At 33.0% G+C, this 22,455-nt stretch overlaps 1 protein-coding gene across 1 annotated transcript; it reads left to right on the top strand.

The window, feature by feature from the left end:
• Positions 1-16,030, top strand: LOC143238040 (uncharacterized). The gene is made up of 5 exons (XM_076477935.1): positions 1-254; positions 3,883-4,791; positions 7,889-8,069; positions 9,136-9,278; positions 14,768-16,030. Exons 2-5 carry the CDS (start codon positions 3,918-3,920, stop codon positions 15,019-15,021), a joined length of 1,452 nt encoding a protein of 483 aa, XP_076334050.1. The 5' UTR covers positions 1-254; positions 3,883-3,917; the 3' UTR covers positions 15,022-16,030.
• Positions 16,031-22,455: the final 6,425 nt, after the last annotated feature.

Below are 22,455 nucleotides of genomic sequence, written 5' to 3'. Positions count from 1 at the left end.
TTTCTCTCTCTTTTCATGAAGAAAACTGTGAAGATAAAGAAACAAGCTAGAGATTAATATCTTAAATTGTAATAATTTTAGTATGTAAAGACTCATACTATCTGTAGATTACTCACACCACCTACTTTTATCTGACAAAATTACAAAAGGAACTGGGTCTTGTTATCCCTGACCACAGCCATATACATAAAGAACAAAGAAGCATTCAAATAGTGCTCACGTAGTACTGGATGGATGCTTTCGTTAGAATCAAGGTAAGTTCTGTTTTGTAGTTAACACACTAAAATACGTTTTTTACACTGTAAAGCTGGAATTGATTTGTTTAAGAATCATATTCTAATATTATTTTTTATTAAGATTAGAAGCGAATTAAGGATATTTTAAAGACGCACTACGTGAGTTCTATAGAGAGAAGTGTCTGCAAGCTATGGAGAACTGAAGTTTCTTGTAACGTTTCTCCGATTTTTTCTCTTTCATGACCTGACTTTATAAGTCAAAAGAGTCTAGTCAAAATAGTATTACAAAACTAACATCTTTGAAAACTAAGAAAACGAAAGAAAACAACAAAATTATTGCTTAGTTCACTAGACTGAAATGATCTCAGATTTTACCTTTAAAAGTTTGAAGGTGCCAGTTTGTGAATTACTAATTTATTATTTGATATTACCAATAATTAGCAGGATCCTGTTAAATTGTTTACTAAAACAAGGCCTATTATAACATAATTAAATGTGTAATGACAATTTCATTGCAAGGCCTACTATACCATGATTAAATGCATATTGAGAATTTCATTACAAAGCCTACCATAACATTATTAAGTGCATATTGACAATTTCATTACTGGTTTGAAAGGGTATATCTTATAAACTTTATATGGAGTACCATCGTATATTTAATAATCAGTTTAATTCTACTGTTGTATATACGTGACATATGACTTCATTATGAGCTTAAGTCTTTTACATAATAATCAATTTCAACATTGTATCTCTAAGAGATGTTGTACTCTTCTTATCCAAAGGCGGTTTTTACCTAACAGTATATTTTAACATTGTGTCTAGAGAATCTAACGCATGGTTTTCTTACCAAGGCACTTTTGCACAGAAAAAGTGTATTTTAACATCACATCTACAGATCCTACCGTGAAATATTACTACATAAAAACATTTATGTAACAGTTAATTTTAGTACCGGTCTACAGGATACACCATGTCAAAGCCATAACAAAATGTAAATAACAGCTTATTAAGCTACCAGGAGAGGAAATCATTTATATCATGTCGACTAGCAGGAGAAGCGTCAATTTGATAACTTTTTAGTCTCATGAAAGATTGATTAATTTGTCGAAGTGTCAACAATAAAGATAAAACTGAATTAATAAATCATAGAAATTAATGGGTTAACAAACATACTAAACTTACAGTAGCAAAATCAAATTGATAACGTATTAGACTCATAAGAGGAGAGATTACTTCTGATTTGTTTGTTTTGGTATTTCGCACAAAGCTACTCGAGGGCTATCTCGAGGGCCAAACATGCTCGCCCTCCCAGCCGTGGGGGCGTTATAATGTGACGGTCAATCTCACTTTTCGTTGGTAAAAGAGTAGCCCAAGAGTTGGCGGTTGGTGGGGATGACTAGCTGCCTTCCCTCTAGTCTTACACTGCTAAATTAGGAACGGCTAGCACAGATAGCCCTCGAGTAGCTTTGTGCGAAATTTCAAAACAGACAAACAAACAAATCCTTCCCTCTAAAAAAGCGCTCACTCACAGGTCCGTTCGCGTCTTGTCGTTATCCCTTTTTGATCAACTCTGGATCCTCCACTGACTTTGTACAGTTATCCCATGAGTAACTTTGGCTGAAAATTTTAAACAAAAAACGTAAACATTGTATCAGTTCCATGAAAATGTTCACTACAGCGTTACTGAAAGAATATTTTGCAACATTTTGGCTTTACGCTCACTTCAGGAAAAGAATGAACTAATTTGATTAACTTTGGTTAGAGCATTCAACTCGTAATCTCAGGATCACGGGCACGACTCCCAGTCCCACCAAACATGCTTCCCCTTTCAGCTCTGACGACATTATAATGTGACAGTCAATGCCATTAATCGTTGGTACAAATGTAGCCCAAGAGCTGCTGTAAGTAGTAATGATTAATTATCTTCCCTCTATCCTTTCCCTGCTCAATTAGAGAAGACTAGCGCAGACATCCCTCGTGTAACATTGCACAAAATTCAAACCAACTCATTTTTCAACATACTCAGTTGTATTTTGTCCGTTTCCCGAAGTAAGCCTAAGGACGTAACGTTGCAAGAAAAAATTCATTTAATAAGAATGTAGAATTAATTTTTATTTACTTTTTTGTGCCTTCCCATCCAGTGGCGCATGGATATGTCTGCGGACTCAAACCTCTTGATACAGGGTTTTGATACCTGTGGTGGGCAGAGCACAGATAGCCAATTGTGTAGCTTTGCGCTTAATTTTAAATAACATTTCTTTTTTGTTGTTCAGTGTTGTCAAAGGTAATTTTCTTAATCTCAAAAGCGCAGACAAATATTATGCACAACGAAGCAAGAATAATTCTGCGATGAATAAAAGTTAGCATCTGAAACTAGGTTAAATTGATAAATATTTGCATATTTATGCGGACAAAAGGTACGATATTTACAATTAATATCGTTTCATTTTGCCATCATTCCTAATATATTTGTTTTTCTATTTTAGTGTAAATAAATATGTATATAAGCTCACGCTTCAGTTAAAGTTATCCGAGTTTAAAAGTAGCTTACAGCAAAATAATGACATTGACACAACTTGTAAAATATAAAACAACATAAAATAAAGAAATTACTTTAAAATAGTTTAATCAAGGCCCAAGGTGGTTAAGGCACTCAACTCGTAATCCGAGGGTCGCAGACTCTAATCCCGTCGCGCCAAACATGCTCGCCCTTTCAGCCGTGGGGGCGTTATAATGTGATGGTCAATCCCACTATTCGTTGGTAAAAGAGTAGCCCAAGAGTTGGCGGTGGGTGGTGATGGCTAGCTGCCTTCCCTCTTGTCTTACACTACTAAATTAGGGATGGCTAGTGCAAATAGCCCTCGAGTAGCTTTGCTCGAAATTCAAAACAAACAAATAAGTTTAATCACAAAGAAAAATATGGCTTTATCAATGAAAGTTTCCATAAAATGTAGATTAATAAAAATTTCCAGAAAAGCAAATTATAAAATATTTATCTGGAGTACTAAATAAATGTATTATGTTCCCCACCCATGTTTATATTAACAAGTGTCTAATCCATAAATGAATGTTGTTCTGTGAATTCAAGTATTTAAATATCTTACTTTCTACATTTCTCCTTCCATTTTGATGGGGATAGAATTAGAGGTAGGGGCGTGGTCTAACGGTTAGTATACCCAATCTGTGCGTCCGAGGTTCCTTGTATGTGTCTCCCTCCCGTGTCACAACGATATGTCTGCGGACTCACACCGCTGGAAACCGGGTTTTGATACCCGTGGTGGGCAGAGCACAGATAGCAGCTTTGTGCTTAATTGCAAACAAACCAAACAAATTGTTGCTTACAAAAATTCATTTTATCCTTTGGAGAAGGAGTGAATAATAAAAAATAGAACAAAACATTTTGGCCAGACAAGAGCAGGCCAAAAATAATTATTTCAAACACACTAATTCTATCCATTGAATATTCAGCCATGTTTTATTGTAAAATTCAGTGTGAAAAATATCATAAGTGTGAATATTTATAATTTCAAGTAAAGAATGCAGTAATAACTCCTTGAGTTTCTTTATTTTGGTTTGTTAAAATAATAAATATTTAGCCCCTAATTTTTTTTGGTTGCGACTTTTTTCTCTTTTCATTTAGAGCTAATCTTTTGGTGTTTAAAGAAAGGAAGCAACATGTCCAGGAGCAGCAGATTGTTTTCCAGATTCAAATTTTTAAGTTTGAATATTTCTCTTGTGTTCACAGCAATGTGGGCTATTGGAGAACCTCACAAATGCCCTGACAGAAGCAAAATTAGTCCATGTGTTTGTATCCAGAAATCTCAAGGAGTGGAAGTGACGTGTGAAGGGGTTAGTAGTGCTCAACTTAGGGAAGCTTTAGAAAATTTCCATCAGAATCTGTTTTATCTAATACTGAAAAATAACAGTCTTTCCAACATCCCATCTTTCTTACTAGAAGGGTTAAAAGTGCACAATTTTTATTCTCACTATGGGAATACCTCCACAGTTGATGAAGATGCATTTTCTTCACTAGTTGGAAGCATAGAAACGATAGATCTTTCCCATAACTCCTTTCAACGTGTACCCTCTGAAGCTCTCGAGGCCCTTGATACCCTTGTGCACTTGACCTTGAATTACAATAATATAGAAATGCTTCACTCAGAAGCGTTTCGAGGACTGCGCTCCCTTGAAAGAATGTCTTTGTTTGGCAACAAAATCAAACATGTCGATAGCCTGGCATTTTCTAGCATGGGAAACAACCTCAAACAGCTAAACCTTGGAAGAAATCAACTTACTACTATCCCCATTGAGCCACTGAAACAATTGCCAGGCCTCAAGAACTTAAAACTTTCCGAAAACATGATCGATTCGATTATACCTGACCAATTCAAAGAAATGGGAGGACATCTAGACTCTATAGTTATGGCTGGAAACTACATAAATGAACTTCCTCAGAAAGCGTTTGCTCATCTTTTAGCGTTGAGCTCAATAAATCTTGAACGTAACCGATTAAAAGAAATTCATCCTGAAGCATTTCTTGGAGTTGAAGGTGAGCTCAAACTGATAACACTATTTAAAAAATTTACTTTTTCTTGTTCCAGGGCAGAAAGTGTTATTCCCCAATTGCTTATGCCTAAAGTAAATGGAAAAGACCCATTTTTCTCTTCAAACTTTGCTTTTGTGACCTGGAAGCGTATGACAAAAACGTGATAGGAAACTATATTTTGGGGTTGATACGTGAAAGTGATTTACATTACAGTCGCAAATCTCGAAAAAATACTCACTTCTAAACATGTTTGTTCGTTTTTGTAAAACTTTAGTATAATCTTGATCCATATGTTGCTTTATTCAGACCTTATGTAAATAAAAATGTGTAAATTTGCCCGCTTTTACATAGAAAATAGTTTAATTTCTAAATTTCATTATCCAGGTCACAAAAGCAAAGTTCTAAGGGAATAATAAGAAATTTCACATACTATCCAGAAACAAAATTTGTGTTACATAGTATAATACTTTTACAGTTCAATACATACTAAAGATAAAGGAAGTAACTTCGTGATTAAGGAATTAGAATTTAAACATTAACACAAAATAAACAAATGAATATAGAATAACTTAGTCAATTACAAAATACCCTCTTTTAAAAACTTACTTTGGCGATTGATTGGAATATGGTTGCAACATTAATATCACATCTGGTAAAAAAGTTGTAATGTGAAACACTAAACGTTTTGCAGAAGAAATACATGAAACTTATGAGGAAGATTAGAAATGCATGTTATTTTTACGCATTTCTTGCGTCAATAATACACTCTTTTAAAAGTTTGACTCCAGAGCATAGTTCTTCATCTGGGCAACACCAGAATTACTTATGAGAATTCTAAAGTAATTAGATGTATTTACCACAATGTTATTTCATTGGCAGGATACGATTTAGCATCTAGATTTTCAATAACATCTGGCTTTCGAAAAAATGAAGACAAAATAGAAAAAAAAAATCCTTCTTCTATAACTTTGATTTTGACTTACGTGCAGCCCGAGTCCGTATAACAAGAATAGATAAAAAGTTACCTTAACAGTAAATTTCAGAAAGAGATAAATTATTGTCGCTAATTCAAACCATTGAGTAATATTTGTCATTAATCAACTTTTCTGCCATTTTGAACATCAAGTCTATTTTTACATAATGAAACAATATGGAAATATTATATGGGTAATAATACTAAAATATAACCACACATAATGCGAAATTCTCTTTTTTAACTTTTATAATAAGTTACCTTATGCTTTCCCTGTGATTTTTTCCTACTTAAAAAAACCCCGGTGGAATTTAGGATGGTGGTTATAGACGTGTATTTCGTAGCTAAGTTTACGTAAATCTAGAAACGAAACGTTTTATTAAATACGCATTAAAGAAAGTAGAGTAGCTTAAACTTGTTTGGCCCTACACAGCCAGATGGCAAAGGCACTCGTCTTGTAATCGGAGGGTCGCGAGTTCGAATCCCCATCACACCAAACATGCTCGTTCTTTCAGCCGTGAGGGCGTTATAATGTGACGGCCAATCCCACTATTCGTTGGTAAAAGACTAGCTTAAGAGTTGGCGGTGGGTGGTAATGACTAGCTGCTTTCTCTCTAGTTTTACATTGTTAAATTAGGGACGGCTAGCGCAGATAGCCCTTGAGTAGCTTTGCGCGAAATTCAAACCAAACCAAAAATTTGTCTACAGAGAAAGACGAAGAGGATATAGAAGTAAGTATCGGAATAACTGGGAAGAAAATCACAAAGAAAAGACAGGTTATATTAACTTTTTAAATTTTACAGATTAAAGAGATGCATTACTCGTTACCATTTTACAGAAGAAATAGGAAGGAGACACATAGAAGTAGATTATCTACCTCTTAACTTTTAAAAATAAAGAGGAAAACGGCTACCAAGATTTAGAATATATCATTTCTTAATTATTTCTAGTTAGGTAGAAAAAATTAACGAAGTGCTTAAAAATTAACTATCCATTTGTATTAAATTATATTGTATTATATTATATTGTATCTTAGCTTAAAAAATAATGTGGAAGAAGTTTACAAGGACTTTCTTTATACTATTCCTTAATTTTTACGGAAAGTATAAAGATCAGTCTTATATTGTCCCTTAACTTTTATTATGAAAAAGGAAAGGTTGTCAAGACTTAATTTTTTAAATTGTGTTTAAAACTTGCTGTTGCCTTACCTTTAGGCAATCAAGAATTATTACGTTTTAAATGGATTTTTATATACAACACATGTTGAGCTGCTGAACAACATGTTGTCATAAGTTCTCGATAGACTGACCAGCAATTATTACTATGTGGCTATTAGTTTACTTGTTTTTTTTTGTGGGGAGGAGATGTGATAGGGGATGACTGTGAATATCACATTTCTTGATCGTTTAACTTCCTTATTTACATGCACTATTATTATACTAAATCTAATTACAGTTTTACTTAAGATTGTTTAAAATTTCGTGTTAATCGGAAGAAGAAACAAAATACAATGATGTTGTTGACTATAGTACTAATTTTCAACTTAACAAAACCTAATCTCAATTTTATTTCAGGCGTGGCATGGCCAGGTGGTTAAGGCGCTCTACTAGTAATCTGATGGTCGCGGGTTCAAATCCTCGTTACACCAAATATGCTTGCCCTTTCAGCCGTAGAGGCGTTATAATGTGATGGTCAATCGCACTATTCTTTGATGAAAGAGTATTTCAGTAGTTGGTGATGATGGTGCCTTCTCTTTAGTCTTACACTGCGAAATTAGGAACTGCTAGCACAGATAGCCCTCATGTAACTTAGAGCGAAATTAAAAACAAACAAACACTTTTCTTTCAATATATGTTACAGGTACAACCTGCCAATTCAACAAGAAAGTGACACGAAGTCTAAGTTATTTGTTGTTTTTAAACTGCATTCAATTATTAGATAGGTTTTGTCTTCATAAACGTTATTCAATAGTTTATAATACAAGAGCGGAGCAAGCTTATAAAAAAATGTGAAAACATTTTATACTTTTTCCATAACTAAGAAATTCTGATCCACAGATATGATAGTAATATTTATTTATTTCAGTTTTTGTTCTGTTGTATTTTTCTTTTTGTTGTTTTTGATCAGATACTTTATCTTGGTTGAAACTTGGGCACAATCGTTTGGAATCTTTTCCTGTTGAAGCTCTTAAACATCTCAAGACACTACGAGAACTTGATCTCAGAAACAACAGCATATCAATAATAGAAAGGAATGCTTTCTACCCTTATGGAATTCACCTAAAGTACATATTTCTCCAAAACAACATGTAAGTTGAATACAACTCCATCGTTTGAAGGTTTATTTATATTTTATGTCATTCGCATCTGTGCAATTTAGGTTTTCTCGTATTCTTAAAACAAATGTAGAATATTGACTAAAGACGTTTAGAGGAGTAAAATAAATAATTTTTTTCCAAATATTTTTTTAACATTATCTGTATGTTTTCGTTATAGCAAAGCCACATTGGTTGTGTCCGCCGAAAGGAATCGAACTCTTAATTTTAGCAACGTAAATACATAAAATTACAATATTATCTGTAGCATATATTTTGAAAAATACATCAGTCATTTATTACAAATATTTTTAAATACCATTTAATAAATAGTTACAGAGTGATCCTGGAATGAACTTGTAAATAAGAATAGGCTCTGGTTGGATGACATTATCCCATACTCTCTATTTGTAGGATACTATACAATTCCTGTTTTTATTTCATCTTTGGGAACCGATATGGCCACGTGTTTAGGGCGTTTGACTCAAATCTGAGATTGAAGGGTTCGAATACGGCTATGATAGCCCTCGTGCAGGTTTGCGCGAAATTCAAACTGTTTCGTCAAAGTATAACATCTAAACTTTAAAGTCCGGCATGGCCAAGCGTGTTAAGGCGTGCGACTCGTAATCTGAGGGTCGCGGGTTCGCATCCCCGTCGCGCCAAACATGCTCGCCCTTTCAGCAGTGGGGGCGTTATAATGTTACGGTCAATCCCACTATTCGTTGGTAAAAGAGTAGCCCAAGAGTTGGCGGTGGGTGGTGATGACTAGCTGCCTTCCCTCTAGTCTTACATTGCTAAATTAGAGACGGCTAGCACAGATAGCCCTCGAGTAGCTTTGTGCAAAATTCAAAACAAAACAAACTAAACTTTAAATTATTACCCCAGCCAATAAATGATCACTTCTTAGCATTAAAATACAAATTGCTGTTAAAGTAAGCTGAAGGTATCATAATGTATTAATTGTAATAATAAATAAACTTTACTCTTTCGTTCACTTTTATTGTTTGTGTTTTAATTATTTAACACATGTTGCATGATTGTTGAAAATCTGTTTGAACAGGATCGCTAAGATCGATGAACAAGCCTTGGATAATCTTAACAGTACCCTACGATGGCTTTACCTACAATCTAATAAACTTCGAACTATTGATGAAGCTACATTCGAAAAAATCCGACACACTATTGAAATTCTGGACATGCACGGTGAGTTAATATTATATTCTGTAGCTTATTGTTGGAATACTTTCGCGGAATGAAACAAATCCAATAAAAATTGTGCGTTATATCCATATAGACACGCATGATAGCAAGAGTTTGATTGATGTTCATTTTGTTTGTGCAATGGCCCATGTTTTTAGATATATGAACACGGGTAGTAATTTTATATCCCAAAACACAGTTATTTACAATGTTTGGTGCAATGAGGGGTTTAGGGAATGATGGCCAGTGTTGTATACACTCAATCGTGAACAACAAGCAGTTTTCGAAACTAACAAAAAATATCAAGTTCTTGAAAACATCTTTTACTAGTCATGGTGATATAGTTTTGGATGAAGATGGAAAGGTTCATGTCAAAGAATACTCTTACTTCTCATCAATTGCATTAATTCAATTACAGCCAGATGTGGTGGAAACTCAAAGGAATGGAATTCTAAAATGAAGGCGAAGAAGAACTGGAGAATTAGAAAATGGTCAACTTTCAACTCCTATACGTTTCCCAGATTTTTTTTTTTACAAATATCATCAACGATATTCTTGACGAAAATGAAAACATTGCACCAAAGGTATGTTATGTAGTGGTTCTGCAATGATGTGAAATGATAAATGAGGCAAAGCCCATTGAAAAATTCCTTGATGAGAAGAAAATAAGAAGCAATATCAGTTAAATCAAACAGAAAAAGAAGAAAGAAAGGCAAGCAGCTGAAAGAAGAGTCCAAGAAGGTTTTTCATATGAATTCTGTACTTGTTTAAAGGTCAGCATAAGTATTCATCTAAAAACATTTATTTGAATTTTTTCGCGAAAAAAAGAAGGAAAAAGCAAAATAACAAGAAAATAAAAAAACGGGCTGAAAAAGTGTGGACTTCTAGAAAACGTAGTTGGAGTTGGAATTTTCAAACGACCATAATTTTTTTTATTATTATACCTTAAAAATAAGAAACTCTTGAAAACATTTTCGCTTCTCTTTCTAAAACTAAATTCTCTATTTCAATGTTCAAATCCCACAGTTAACGTCCTACAGAAATCGACAATATATCAAGAAATTTTCTTCCTGTAGATATGCATTACGTGTTAAGATTTTTGAAAATGAGGTACATGGTTTATGATATATAATTATTTCAAACAGTTATATGTACTTTATAAAATTTAATATTTAAAACATTAAGAATATTCAAAGCATAAACAAATACAAGAATTAAAACCTTTAATTATTATAATACATTAAATAAAATCAGGTTTATAATCTTGATAATTAGCAGTATTTTCGAGCATAATCATAATAATATACTACAAGGTTCAACCAAGTTAACTTAAGATTCTTAGATTAGTTCTAATTCATGTAATAAGCTTACAATTTAGAATTATCTTCCTGAGCGTAGAATTAATTATAGCACTAAAACATCTGAGCTTTCACACATAATCAAAACTAAAGAGGCCATCATGTGTGAGCGAATACAACTTGTTTCCACCACTCAATCCCAACATGGCCAATTTTAACAGCAAAAACGTTGAAAACTGTCTACATCACTGCTTTGAACCTGCAAGAAGGTATCTTTGTGCCAAATCCCAAGTAAAATGGCTGACATGCACATGAAAAGATTCCAAAAAACACACATTGTGCTTTCTTTGCTGAGAAATTTGCTAAAACACAAAATTTCAAAATTGCTGGTATCTCTGTTTGCAATCTGCCAAGAGAACCTTTTTACAAAATCCCACGTAAATTATTAGAAATATGGCTAAGTTACTGACCAAATCCTCTAAAATTATTGGTTTATTTAACCCTTTTACCCCCTAAAATAACCAAAAAAGGACATTTTCTGTCTTTGTACCAAATCCCATGTAAGTTGGCCGAAATACAACAAAATATTTGTCAAAAAAATTTCTACTTTACCTTGCGTGCCGACTCCTGTATAATTAATATCAATGAGCAAGTACACCATTTCTGTTTGTCAATGTGTGTAAACTGTAAAAAGAAAAAAGGAATATTATACTAAATACTATGTACATATGCCAAAATACAGCCAAGTAATTGACCAAAACCAAATAAATATACTTATGACTTTAAAAAAAGTCTTAGAATAAACAAATCTAATTTTGTGTGTAAAAGTGATGGACGCATAAAAACTGATATTTGTGCCAATTTTTATCTTGATTGCTGCAAATATGATCGTATAGGCCTAAAAGATACATTTTTAGGTTGTTTTACTTTTGACCCCATAAAATCCTTAAAAAAAGCCTTTACAACTAAATAAAATAACTGACTAGGCATATTGAGCCAAAGTATAATCCTATCAAGTGTCAAATCAATCTACTAAGAAATCAAAGAACGAGTGTCAACTGACAAGTGTTTGAAAGAAGGAGTAAAAAGGAAAAAGGAACAATAGAAAAAGTGTATATCACTCTGCGGAAACATAATTAAAATAATATTCACAATATTGCTAATTATTAATTAAGCTAATTTTAAAATAGTAAAATGTCATATTTTCTTTTAAAAAAGCGTAAAATCCTTTTTTTTTTTGCTTCTAAGATTTATAGAGTTCACGAACGCAGTATTTGAATACGTTAATATGCGTTCGAATACTTGCAATGGCATACATGCAACTCCAAAATCTGATCAGAAATAAATAAAGGATAAATTCATAAACAAAATAATAATAACCACCTATAGAATAATTATAACAATATTCTATGACTGATTACCTCGGACAGCATGATGCTATGTAATTTTTACAAATAATCGAGTGACCAGTTGAAATTGATTTATTGACCTCGATAATGTAACTTTAATGAGCGTGATATCAAAAATAAATCGTTTTAATCTCGTGTTATTTTTCAGCTAGAGTTAGCAGCGGGGAGACGCAGAAGATAAAGTAACAACAAATATAATATTGTATGTTAATACCAGTTTCCAGTCAGAGCTATATACCTACTTAGAGTAAAACTGATAATTATATATAATCAGCCTCGTAATGAGCATTGTTAACTAAGTATGCTTTTATTACTATGTTACTTATGACGATTAGAATGCATTGTTTCATCAATTAGGTATCCTTGTTGTAAAAGATATTTTCAGTCATATACGAAAAGTAACAAATAAGCGAATAAGTTATTTCAAAAAATAAGCTTAATAAATTGTAAAAATGCAAATCCCATTGTTTAATTAATTAAATCAATACAATGAAGAAAGTCAGGACTGTATTTGGAGAGTGGAGAAGTCAAATGACCATCCCAATATTCTAAACATCTAAAAGATCCACTGTCTTTCGATTTTCCAAAATAAACACTTGACTTTCTTGTGTGTCACTTAAATTATTTGTGTAGAAGAAAAGGTCCACATTTTTAACTAGAAAAGTATTCCCCACACTCTATAGTTACGGCTACATCCCTGAAAAGAACTTCCATAGCTTAATTTGAGTAGCACTTATACACAACTTATCAGATCCCAAGGCCATACTTTTCATAAACACGCACACGATCAAGTCACTGGAAGTAATAAATTAAATAATGCTCAACAGTCAGAACTAGAGGAAATGGCCAGAATGTCAAGTTGGTTTATAGATCATGATCAATCAGCAATGATAGATACTACAGCTAATCATGTTAGAAATTTTAATGTTATCGAATGAGTAATGTCAATGTAATGTAGTTAAAGAAGACGTGTTTTTTTTAAAGGTTGAGGTATCCTGTACAATTTTATATCCTTAAGTAGCAACCAAAAGATGGTTTAATTTCATTTAAAAGTGAATAAACTTGGTAATCAAAATGAGGCAGAAAACAACAATGAATTTTTAAATTCTCTCCGTGAAAGTTTGTAATGTCGAATGAATTATATGATACTTAATCATTTGTGCATGATAAACACAGTAGTGCAGATTACACTGTGTAACACAAATTTTGTTCCTGGATAGTATGTGTTATTTCTTAATTGTTTATATTGTAAAAAACAGAAAACAGCCATTATTCCCTTCAAACTTTGATTTTGTGACCTGGATAATGAAATTTAGAAATTAACTTATTTTCTACGTAAATATGGGCAAATTTGTACATTTTCATTCACATAAAGTTTGAATAAAACAACACATGAATCAAGATTTACATGTATTTATACTAAAGTTATTCAAAAATGTTTAGAAGTGGGTAGTTTTTCGAGATTTGCGACTGCAATGTAAATCACTTTCACGTATCAGCCCTCAAATGTAGTCTTCCATAATGTTTTCGTCATACGCTCCTTGGTAGCGGCGTTGAAAGCCCAGTATATCTTGGTGGAAACAATCGCCTTGCTCCTATGAGTACATTCTCCTTGAATTTATCAAAATGAGCGTCAAGGATATAGACTTTCAGGAACATCCTGCAGCCCATTTTACCATAGTTCTCACCATAGCCTCAACCAGTTCCACATAATTTTCGACCGTGTGATTGCCCAAGAAGCCCCGAACCACTGCGACAAAGTTGCTCCAAGCTTTTTTTTCCTTCCTGCTAAACTTCTTGTGGAATTCTGTGCACTCCAGGATCTTCTTTATTTGTGGTCCAACGAAGACACCAACTTTGACCTTTGCCTCAGACAGCTTAGGGAAGAAGTATCGAAGGTACTTGAAGGCTACAAACTCCTTATCAAAATATATGACAAATTGTTTCATAAGACCCAATTTTATGTGCAAAGGTGGAAACAACACATTCTGGAGGTCCACTAGTGGTTCACACTTTACATTGTGCCTCTCCACAGAGAACTTGGTCCATTGTGGCCAGTGCTTCCTGTTGCAATGCGCTGCGGTGTCCCTGCTGTCCCAAAGGCAAAAATAACAGGGAAACTCGGTAAAGCCTCCTTGGAGACCCATCAGGAATGCCATCATTTTGAAGTCTCCGATAACTTTACAGCCATACTCATCATACTTCAAAGTCTTGACGTTGTTGTATACCTCTTTGAGGTGCACCGAATGAGCCAGGGGAAATGTTCTACAACATTTTTGGAAATTTTTGAAAATTCTTGTTAGTTCTACAACATCCTAGAAAGTTCTTGAAAATTATTGTAAGTTCGAGAAAATTCTCTATCAGCTACTCAGCACTGAATCTACCTGGAATGTTCTGGAAAATGGGTAAATTTGAAAATTTTATTATCTAGATTACAAAAGCAAAGTTTGAAGGGAAAAATAAGTCTTTTTTTTCCATTTACTTTAGGCATAAGCAATTGGGAAATAACACTTTCTGCCCAGGAACAAGAAAAAGTAAAAATTTTGTAATATAGTGTTATATATAGAGAACGTTTCGTGAGATGAGGTTATCACCCATGGGTTTTCCCTCTATGGTATTTGATCTTCGAAAAGAAACAAAATGTTAAACAGCAGGTTACGTTATGATGTATTATAAAACATATTATAAAGCACATTTTTTTATTTATTTGTAGAATATTCCACAAAGATAAGTAAAAGTAAAACAGCTAACCAGTGTTATTGTTTCTTCTATCATTTTTTTAAAGATAACCCTTTTGATTGTACTTGTGACGTGATTTGGTTTCGAGAGTGGATGCAAGAAAGTGAAAAAAGCGTTGTGAGTATGCCCAGTGACACCCAATGTTATACACCGGAGGAGCTACGTGGTGTGTCCCTCCATGACATCTCAAGTTCTATGTTACGATGCCCTTCAAGTTCATCTGGCCTCGAAGTCTACTCCACCATTAATATGGTTTTTATCATTTGCCTATTAAACTCGCTTATCACAGTCAAGCACTAGGCTTAAACGTAATATCCTATGTTTTATCTCTAATCAGGAAAACCATGGACTCTTGTTCCTCTTTATAATGGCAAATATGAGTCGTATATATTTCCAAACCAATACAATGTGACTATAATATTTAGTTAAGTAACTCATGAGCCTAGAGAATTGTTATCCAACTACATTGATCTCAAAGGATTTCAGAACCCTGATAATATTTCTATTTTATAAAAGGAACATAAAACAGTAGACAGCTTTTCTCTAATTCTTTCTTTTGCTTCTCTGAGTGTTTATTTCAGTGACGTTTTGACAAAACAAATTCATTTTCCAACAAAACAAACTTCCTAAAAGACAACGCGTCTGGTTGAAAATATCAACCGTCATGACTTTTGTTACTAAAGTCTTACTCTTCATGATTCTTTTTTATAATAATCCATAACCATAGGTTAAAAGTAGAAATGTGTATTTTCACCTGACATTCGTGAAAATTTGCATCTTCTTTTGGCACTTGATTATTTAATTCCAAACATATTATTTAAAGGCTTAAGCACTGGATCCATAGTCGCTTGTTTAATTCTAAGTCAAGTAGTCAATAATTCTGGAAGTCTTTCTGACTAAATATCAAAATGTTGGTATTGTAAATGAAATGGCTTCATCCTAATGTATTTTTCTTAAGCCAGTTGACCACATGTCTCTAATTAATTAATTTTGTGACACTTTTCATGTACTTGTGATTTTGCATCGCTACATCGTTGTTTAGATATAATTTACAATCACTTCTATATTGTTCTTAATGTTAAAATTTTAAAGGTATAGAGTCATGTAATTTTTAATCGTAAGTCACATAATTACCATTATTTTTCAAACTCCCTTTTTCCAACGCTTCAAACATTCTGCGATTGATTGAAAAAGTTATTTAAGACAAATCTGCAGCCAATTCCAAGTTTTATATTTTCATTAGTGGCATGTATGTCTTTTCATGTTTTACTTTTAAGTTCTACTATACTAAAAATAAACAAGTGTTTGTGAACTTGGTATATTTCATTTATTAAAAATAATCAAAACCTATTCTACAAATAACACTTACATATTCACAGGGTGCTATTAATTTCACTTTATCAACTTTTCTGTTTTTGTTTTTCTTTAGTCTTACAAAATCATTTCTAGAGAAAAGCACAAATAAAACGTCCATGCTTGCAGTACAAGTTTTAGAAACAAACGTTTAATGTTGTGTATATTTCTATAGAACGTAATTGGTGGGAATAGCTGAAAGAAAATAATGGAGGTTTAAGGTTCGAAAAGATTAAGGACAATGGTTATGAAACAAAAAGGTTTATTGCAAAAATTAAATTAAATCTTATACACTACTAAGGTTTACTTAACCTAACACTTTCTCATTATTATTGTGATTATGTTCAATATTTTGAGGAAGTGGGAAATACTCTTTGTTATTAGGAAATCAACAGTTCGTAAATAAAAAAGTTCAAATATATAAGACATTTATTTTTAGTGGAAAACAAAATCTTAAATGTTCTGTTGTTCAAAGAGAAAAAACCAACCTAAAGTGGAACAACCAAAAGAAAGTACTTTTTCTGAAATGTTATTTCAAAAAAGTAAACATCTTTGTGGCTTGAGACGTTTAGCTTGGCAGAAACTGAACCAAAATGGGATATTAAGATAATGAGCTGTTGAAATTGTTTACATGTATTTGTATTTTTCCTACTATTTCATTGGATCGTTAAAATTTCAAATAGAAGTAATGCCTAGTGAATGGAAAGCTTTGTGGATTTTGTTGGTAAAATAACTGAAAGGGTGTGCCTATTTTTTATTTAAATAAATGGCTAAGAACACTCCGATTAAAGAAAGAAAAACTCTGAAACTTTCTGCAAAAAAATAAATCGTGTATGAATTTAGAAATCAAAAGATGTTTTTTCTTAAACATAACTATCACCTTTATATGTATAACAATAAAAATGTTTATCTCTTTGTATCTGTGACCGTTATAGCTCCAAAAGAAAAAAATCTAAAATTCTGATACCTTGCACCCACATTAAGTGGACACTTAGAATGTGCACCTGGGTAATACTACTTTTCTTATCCTTGTGCATGCGCACCCCGTAGTGTTCCTTGTAGTTCATGAGTTAGATTAACAACGTCTAATCTATAGAAAAGCTAGTGCATTTTGGTAACAATGAGTTTCAACAATGGCTTAGCAATAAAAGTGTAATTTAAATTGTTGTTAATCTATGTACTGCGAGTAGAACATCAAATGTATAAACTACAAAACGGGAATCACATTTGTTGATTTCTTAATTTAGAGTCTTCGTTGATAAAGAAGTTTGTTTTTATTAAAACGTTGTTGATATATCAGAAAATATCTTAATTTAGAAAAGATTTAGATTTAAAATTGGATCGACATTTTTATAATAAATTTTATGCACTTGCTGCAATATATCAACCTAATAACTCATGTAAAACCGGGTATTTTTGCTAATTTATGTATATTTTGCAACCGTTCTTCCCTTTTTTTTTTCTTCTCCAAAACTAGCAACGGCCACAGCTTACAAGCAGTATTTTGTTTAACAAACTGTTTGTAGATATCTGGTACATAGGATAAGATAGAAAAAAACAAACTTTCCTTTTAAGATATTTCTTTCATCTCCATCAACTATATTTCTATTCAAATAAGCAAGTGAACATACTTCGGAGGATAAAAAAGTTTCTCTTCAGCTCTTTAATGAATAAAACTGTCTTTTATAACGCCCCCGCGGAAAAGGACGAGGGTGTTTTGTGGAACCCGCGACCCTCAGATTGTGAGTCTAGCGCCCTAACCACTTGGCCAGCCCGGGACAGCTAATAACTAAAATTTCTTAGAGTAACATTTACTTGGATAATCATTCTATAATTAGCATGTTTAATGAAATCATGGTTCAGATCAAAAGACTGAATTAATTTAAAATATCAAAATAATATTTTCAAGAAATTCAGTAATTACACTTAAAACCAAACGTTTCGAAATAATATAATATTAAGAAAACGAGAAGCGATTTTGTTTCAACGTTAATAAGCAAAAGAAAAATTTCCAAAAGTCTTATTGGTTTATAAAGTAAAACAAAACCAGTTTCTTATAGATTCAAGTATATATATGTTTGAATATCTTTACAAATCCACTTATAGTTCTAACACCTCGTGCCCAGGAGAAGCTACCTCAGCTATTACTTGCAGTAGCGTACGTATAATATCGCAAATTGATCAAAAATGTTAAAATAGGTTAAACTCATAACAAAATAATACCAGAATTACAACAATGTTCTTTGACTGATTTCATAGGAAAGTGTCTTGCTATGTGATTCTTACAAATAATCGAGTGACCAAATTGATTTATTGACCTCGACAGTGTAACTTTAATGAGCTTGAGATTAAAAATATATTGCTTTAAACCTCATATTATTATTCAGCTAAAGTTAGTATCAGGAAGTTGCGGAAATAAAATAAAAAACAAAAATACTATATTGTTTATTAATACTAGCTTCTCTTCAGAGCAATATACCTATTTAGGGTAAAACTGATAATCAGCCTCGTAATGAGTGTTGCTAACTAAATATACTTTTATTACTCTCTTACTTATGAATATTAGGATGCATTGTTTCACAAGTTGAGTATCCTTGTTGTAAACGAAATGTTCAGCCGTGAATAAGTTATGGAAGAATAAGCTTAATAAATGGTAAAACTGTAAGTAACATTATTTAATTAATTAAACAAATGCATTAAAAATCAGGGTAAATGACCACCTCGAATATTCTAAACATCTAAAAGATCCACTATCTTTCTATTTTTCAAACTAAACACTTGACTTTCATATGTATCACTTAAATTATTTTGTTTAAGAAAAGGTCTACATTTTTAGTAAGAAAAATATCCTCCAACACTATAAGTACTGGCTACACCCCTGTAAAGAAGTTCCATAACTTACTGCGAGTAGCACATAAAAATAACTTATCAGGTAAGTTTGATTTGTTTCGAATTTTGCGCAAAGCTACACGAGGGATATCGGCGCTAGCCGTTCCTAATTTAGCAGTGTAAGACTAGAGGGAATACAGCTAGTCATCACCACCCATCACCATCTCTTGGACTACTCTTTTATTAACGAATAGTGAGATTAATCGTCACATTATAACGCCCTCCCCCGACTGAAAGGGCGAGCGTATTTGGTATATCAGATTCCAAGGTCGTATTTTACACACAGATATAATCAAGTTAATCATTAGATAACTGGAAGTACTAAATTAACTAGAGTTCTACCTTCGTAATTAGAGGGAAGGGTTGTAATGTTAAGTTGACTTAATAGATCATGATCAATCATCAATGATAAATACTACAACTAACACTATTAGAAATATGAATGTTTATTTCTAGTAAAGCACATAGTTGCATAAAGAGCTATCTGTACTCTGCCAACCACGGGTATCGAAACTCTGTCTCTTACATTGTTAACTCCAGAGACTTATTGTTGTGCCATTGGGGAGTTAATGTTATGGAATTAATCATGTACTATAAAATCAGCTATATCTAGTACAATATAATTCTAAGAGACGTCTGAACTACTAGTTAATAACTAATTTTAAAAATTTAAAAACATGCAGACGTTTTTAAAAAGTCGAGGTATCCTGCACAAGTTTTATCTCCTTAAGTTGTAACCAGATGAGGGTTTGATTTACTACAACAGTGAATAAAGTTGGTATTCAAATTGAAGTGTGACCTCGTTTGTGAAAAACAATAATAAATTTATAGGCTCCGTTCTTGAAATATCGAATAAATTATATAATCGTATTGATGAAATTCGTTATATTTTTAAATTGCAGTAACACTTTTATAGTATTTGTGCAAATAAAGTGAAGCTAGCTTTGAGAACAACTAGTCTTAAGTTAAATTTTAATATTTCACTTAAGAAATGTTTAGGGTACAAACTACAGTTTCGTGTTTGGACTTTAGAAAATATCAGAACCTATCCTAATTTATATGGATATCCTAAAACATTCAGATAAGACATAATTACAAACTCTACCATAACCACTTTTGTTTTTCGTAATCTTCGGATATCCCGACGACATGAGCAGTAAAAGCTATTCTACGCTTGCTAACCATGATTTCGATTTTACAGGCAGTGGTAATTGATAGAATTTAATAATTTCATTTAAACTAAGTGCTACGTCAAAAAAGGATTGTCATTTACCACTTAATAAAGAAATGAAAATTAAGCTGTTTTCAGATAAATTTTCCCTAGATAACAACTGCACAAGAGGTTTTCGATATGATAACATTCTGTAAGATGTATTTTCGATTTTTAAATAAGTATTATTTTGAAAACTAAATTAATTTGGGCTAACAGCGGTTTTAAGTTCAATACGTATTTGAACAATTAAACCTGTGTTTCTCTCCTTGAGTACACATTTCATCACAAACGTAAAAACGAAATAAAAGCTTTGTTTGTTTGTTTTAGAGAAAATCCACATTAAGCTATTTGCTGTGTCTACCACGAGAAATAAAGCACTGGAGGACAAACATAAAAGCAACAGTATGTATGTGTATATATACTCACATGATGTAATTACTATGATACGGTTAAAAGAATACGCATATTTAAAGCATCTCTGAAAACGGTGTGGCACAGACTGAAGTAATAGTAAAACTTAAATATAAGTACACATCTCCTATTCAAATGAAAAATTTAAACCTGAGTGGATACACAAAGATTCACTTGCAGTAAATAAATTGTTCAAATTGTTTCAACACTCCTTCCTCTAAAGACCAACAAATGTTAACTTTTAGATGGAGTCGTGATTTTAACTGTAAGTCTTCGTATTTAATAAACTAAATATCTACAGTAGTATGCAAACATGTTAGGACAAGAGAATATTTTGTCATTCTTTCCATTTCATGGGACCAATTCTTCCATACCATTACAGAACGTAAAAGCTGCTAGAATCATTCAAAGGATGCAATGGTCTCCACACAGCCCAGATCTCAATCGAATTGTGCAGATCAAACACTTGACAAATCAAAAGTTATTTTTGATGATAAGAACCCCATTTGAAATAAAGATGTATCTTAGAACGGCTGGTATGGGTATTAACACTTTTACTGATCGTTCTCTACTTATCAATAAAAATTTGTAGCCCGGCATGGCCGGGTGGTTAAGGCACTCGACTCGTACTCCGAGGGTCGCGTGTTCGAATCCCCGTCACACCAAACATGCTCGTCCTTTCAGCCGTGGAGGCGTTATAATGTACGGTCAATTCCACTATTCGTTGGTAAAAGGGTAGCCCAAGAGTTGGCGGTGGGTGGTGATGACTAGCTGCCTTCCCTCTAGTCTTACACTGCTAAATTAGGGACGGCTAGCGCAGATAGCCCTCGTGTAGCTTTGCGCGAAATTCAAATCAAACCAATAAAAGTTTAGTCCTGTGAGCGCCAAAGGCTCTTACCGTACATCTCGGGGTTTAGGTCATACTCTCTTTATGTTTTACGGCCCGGCATAGCCAGGTGGGTTAAGGCATACGACTCGTAATCTGAAGGTCGTGGGTTCACAGCCCCGCCGCACCAAACATGCTCGCCTTTTCAGCCGCGGGGGCGTTATAATATGACGGTCAATCCCACCATTCGTTGGTAAAAGAGTAGCTCAAGAGTTAACGGTGGGTGGTGATGACTAGCTTCCTTCCTTCTAGTCTTACACTACTAAATTAGGGACGACTAGCGCAGATAGCCCTCGAGTAGCTTTGCGCGAAATTCAAAAACAAAAACGAAAATCTCTTTATGTTTATATTTATATTATTATTTATGAAATTAAAATGGTGAAATCAGATGTATGTTCTAGATCAATGTGATTCTGAATTTGACATTCGATCCAGTTATTCAAACAACCAAAACGTATTTTAAAGGGTTGCGGCCTTGACCAAAGGACGTTTTCTTTATTGTTCTTTTACTGATAGGTGAGAAAAGTATATATGTAAAAACAGCTGGTATGAATTGAGAAAATGTTTTATGTAGAAGAGCGAAACAAGGTCAAAACGTTGTTCGCTCCTCCGCATAAAAAATTTTCTCAACCCATACCAGCCGTTTTTACATATATATTTTCTCTACAAGTGGGTTTTCTTCTTATCACGGATTATTATTTCGTCAGGTGAGAAAATGCCTATGTACGTGATTATTGATTGCTCCGTATTGTAGTGCAAACGGTTTTACAATCTGTGGTTTCATAAAGATAATGAGATGTTTTAAAACACTTATAAATAAATTATTTTTGAAGCTCTTCAATGATAAAAGTGTTCTGAATGTTACTTTTTATTTTATATAGTTGTGTCTGTATACATAGTAATAATACTTGACACAGTTCAACTGTAAGAAAAGCTGGTGTTGTAATTTTTATGGCTCTTGAAAATATGCAGAGGTCATGGA

The sequence above is a fragment of the Tachypleus tridentatus genome, chromosome 13 (assembly GCF_004210375.1).
Source record: "Tachypleus tridentatus isolate NWPU-2018 chromosome 13, ASM421037v1, whole genome shotgun sequence".
NCBI classification, from domain to species: domain Eukaryota; kingdom Metazoa; phylum Arthropoda; class Merostomata; order Xiphosura; family Limulidae; genus Tachypleus; species Tachypleus tridentatus.
This window is presented reverse-complemented; position numbering and strand designations above follow the sequence as displayed.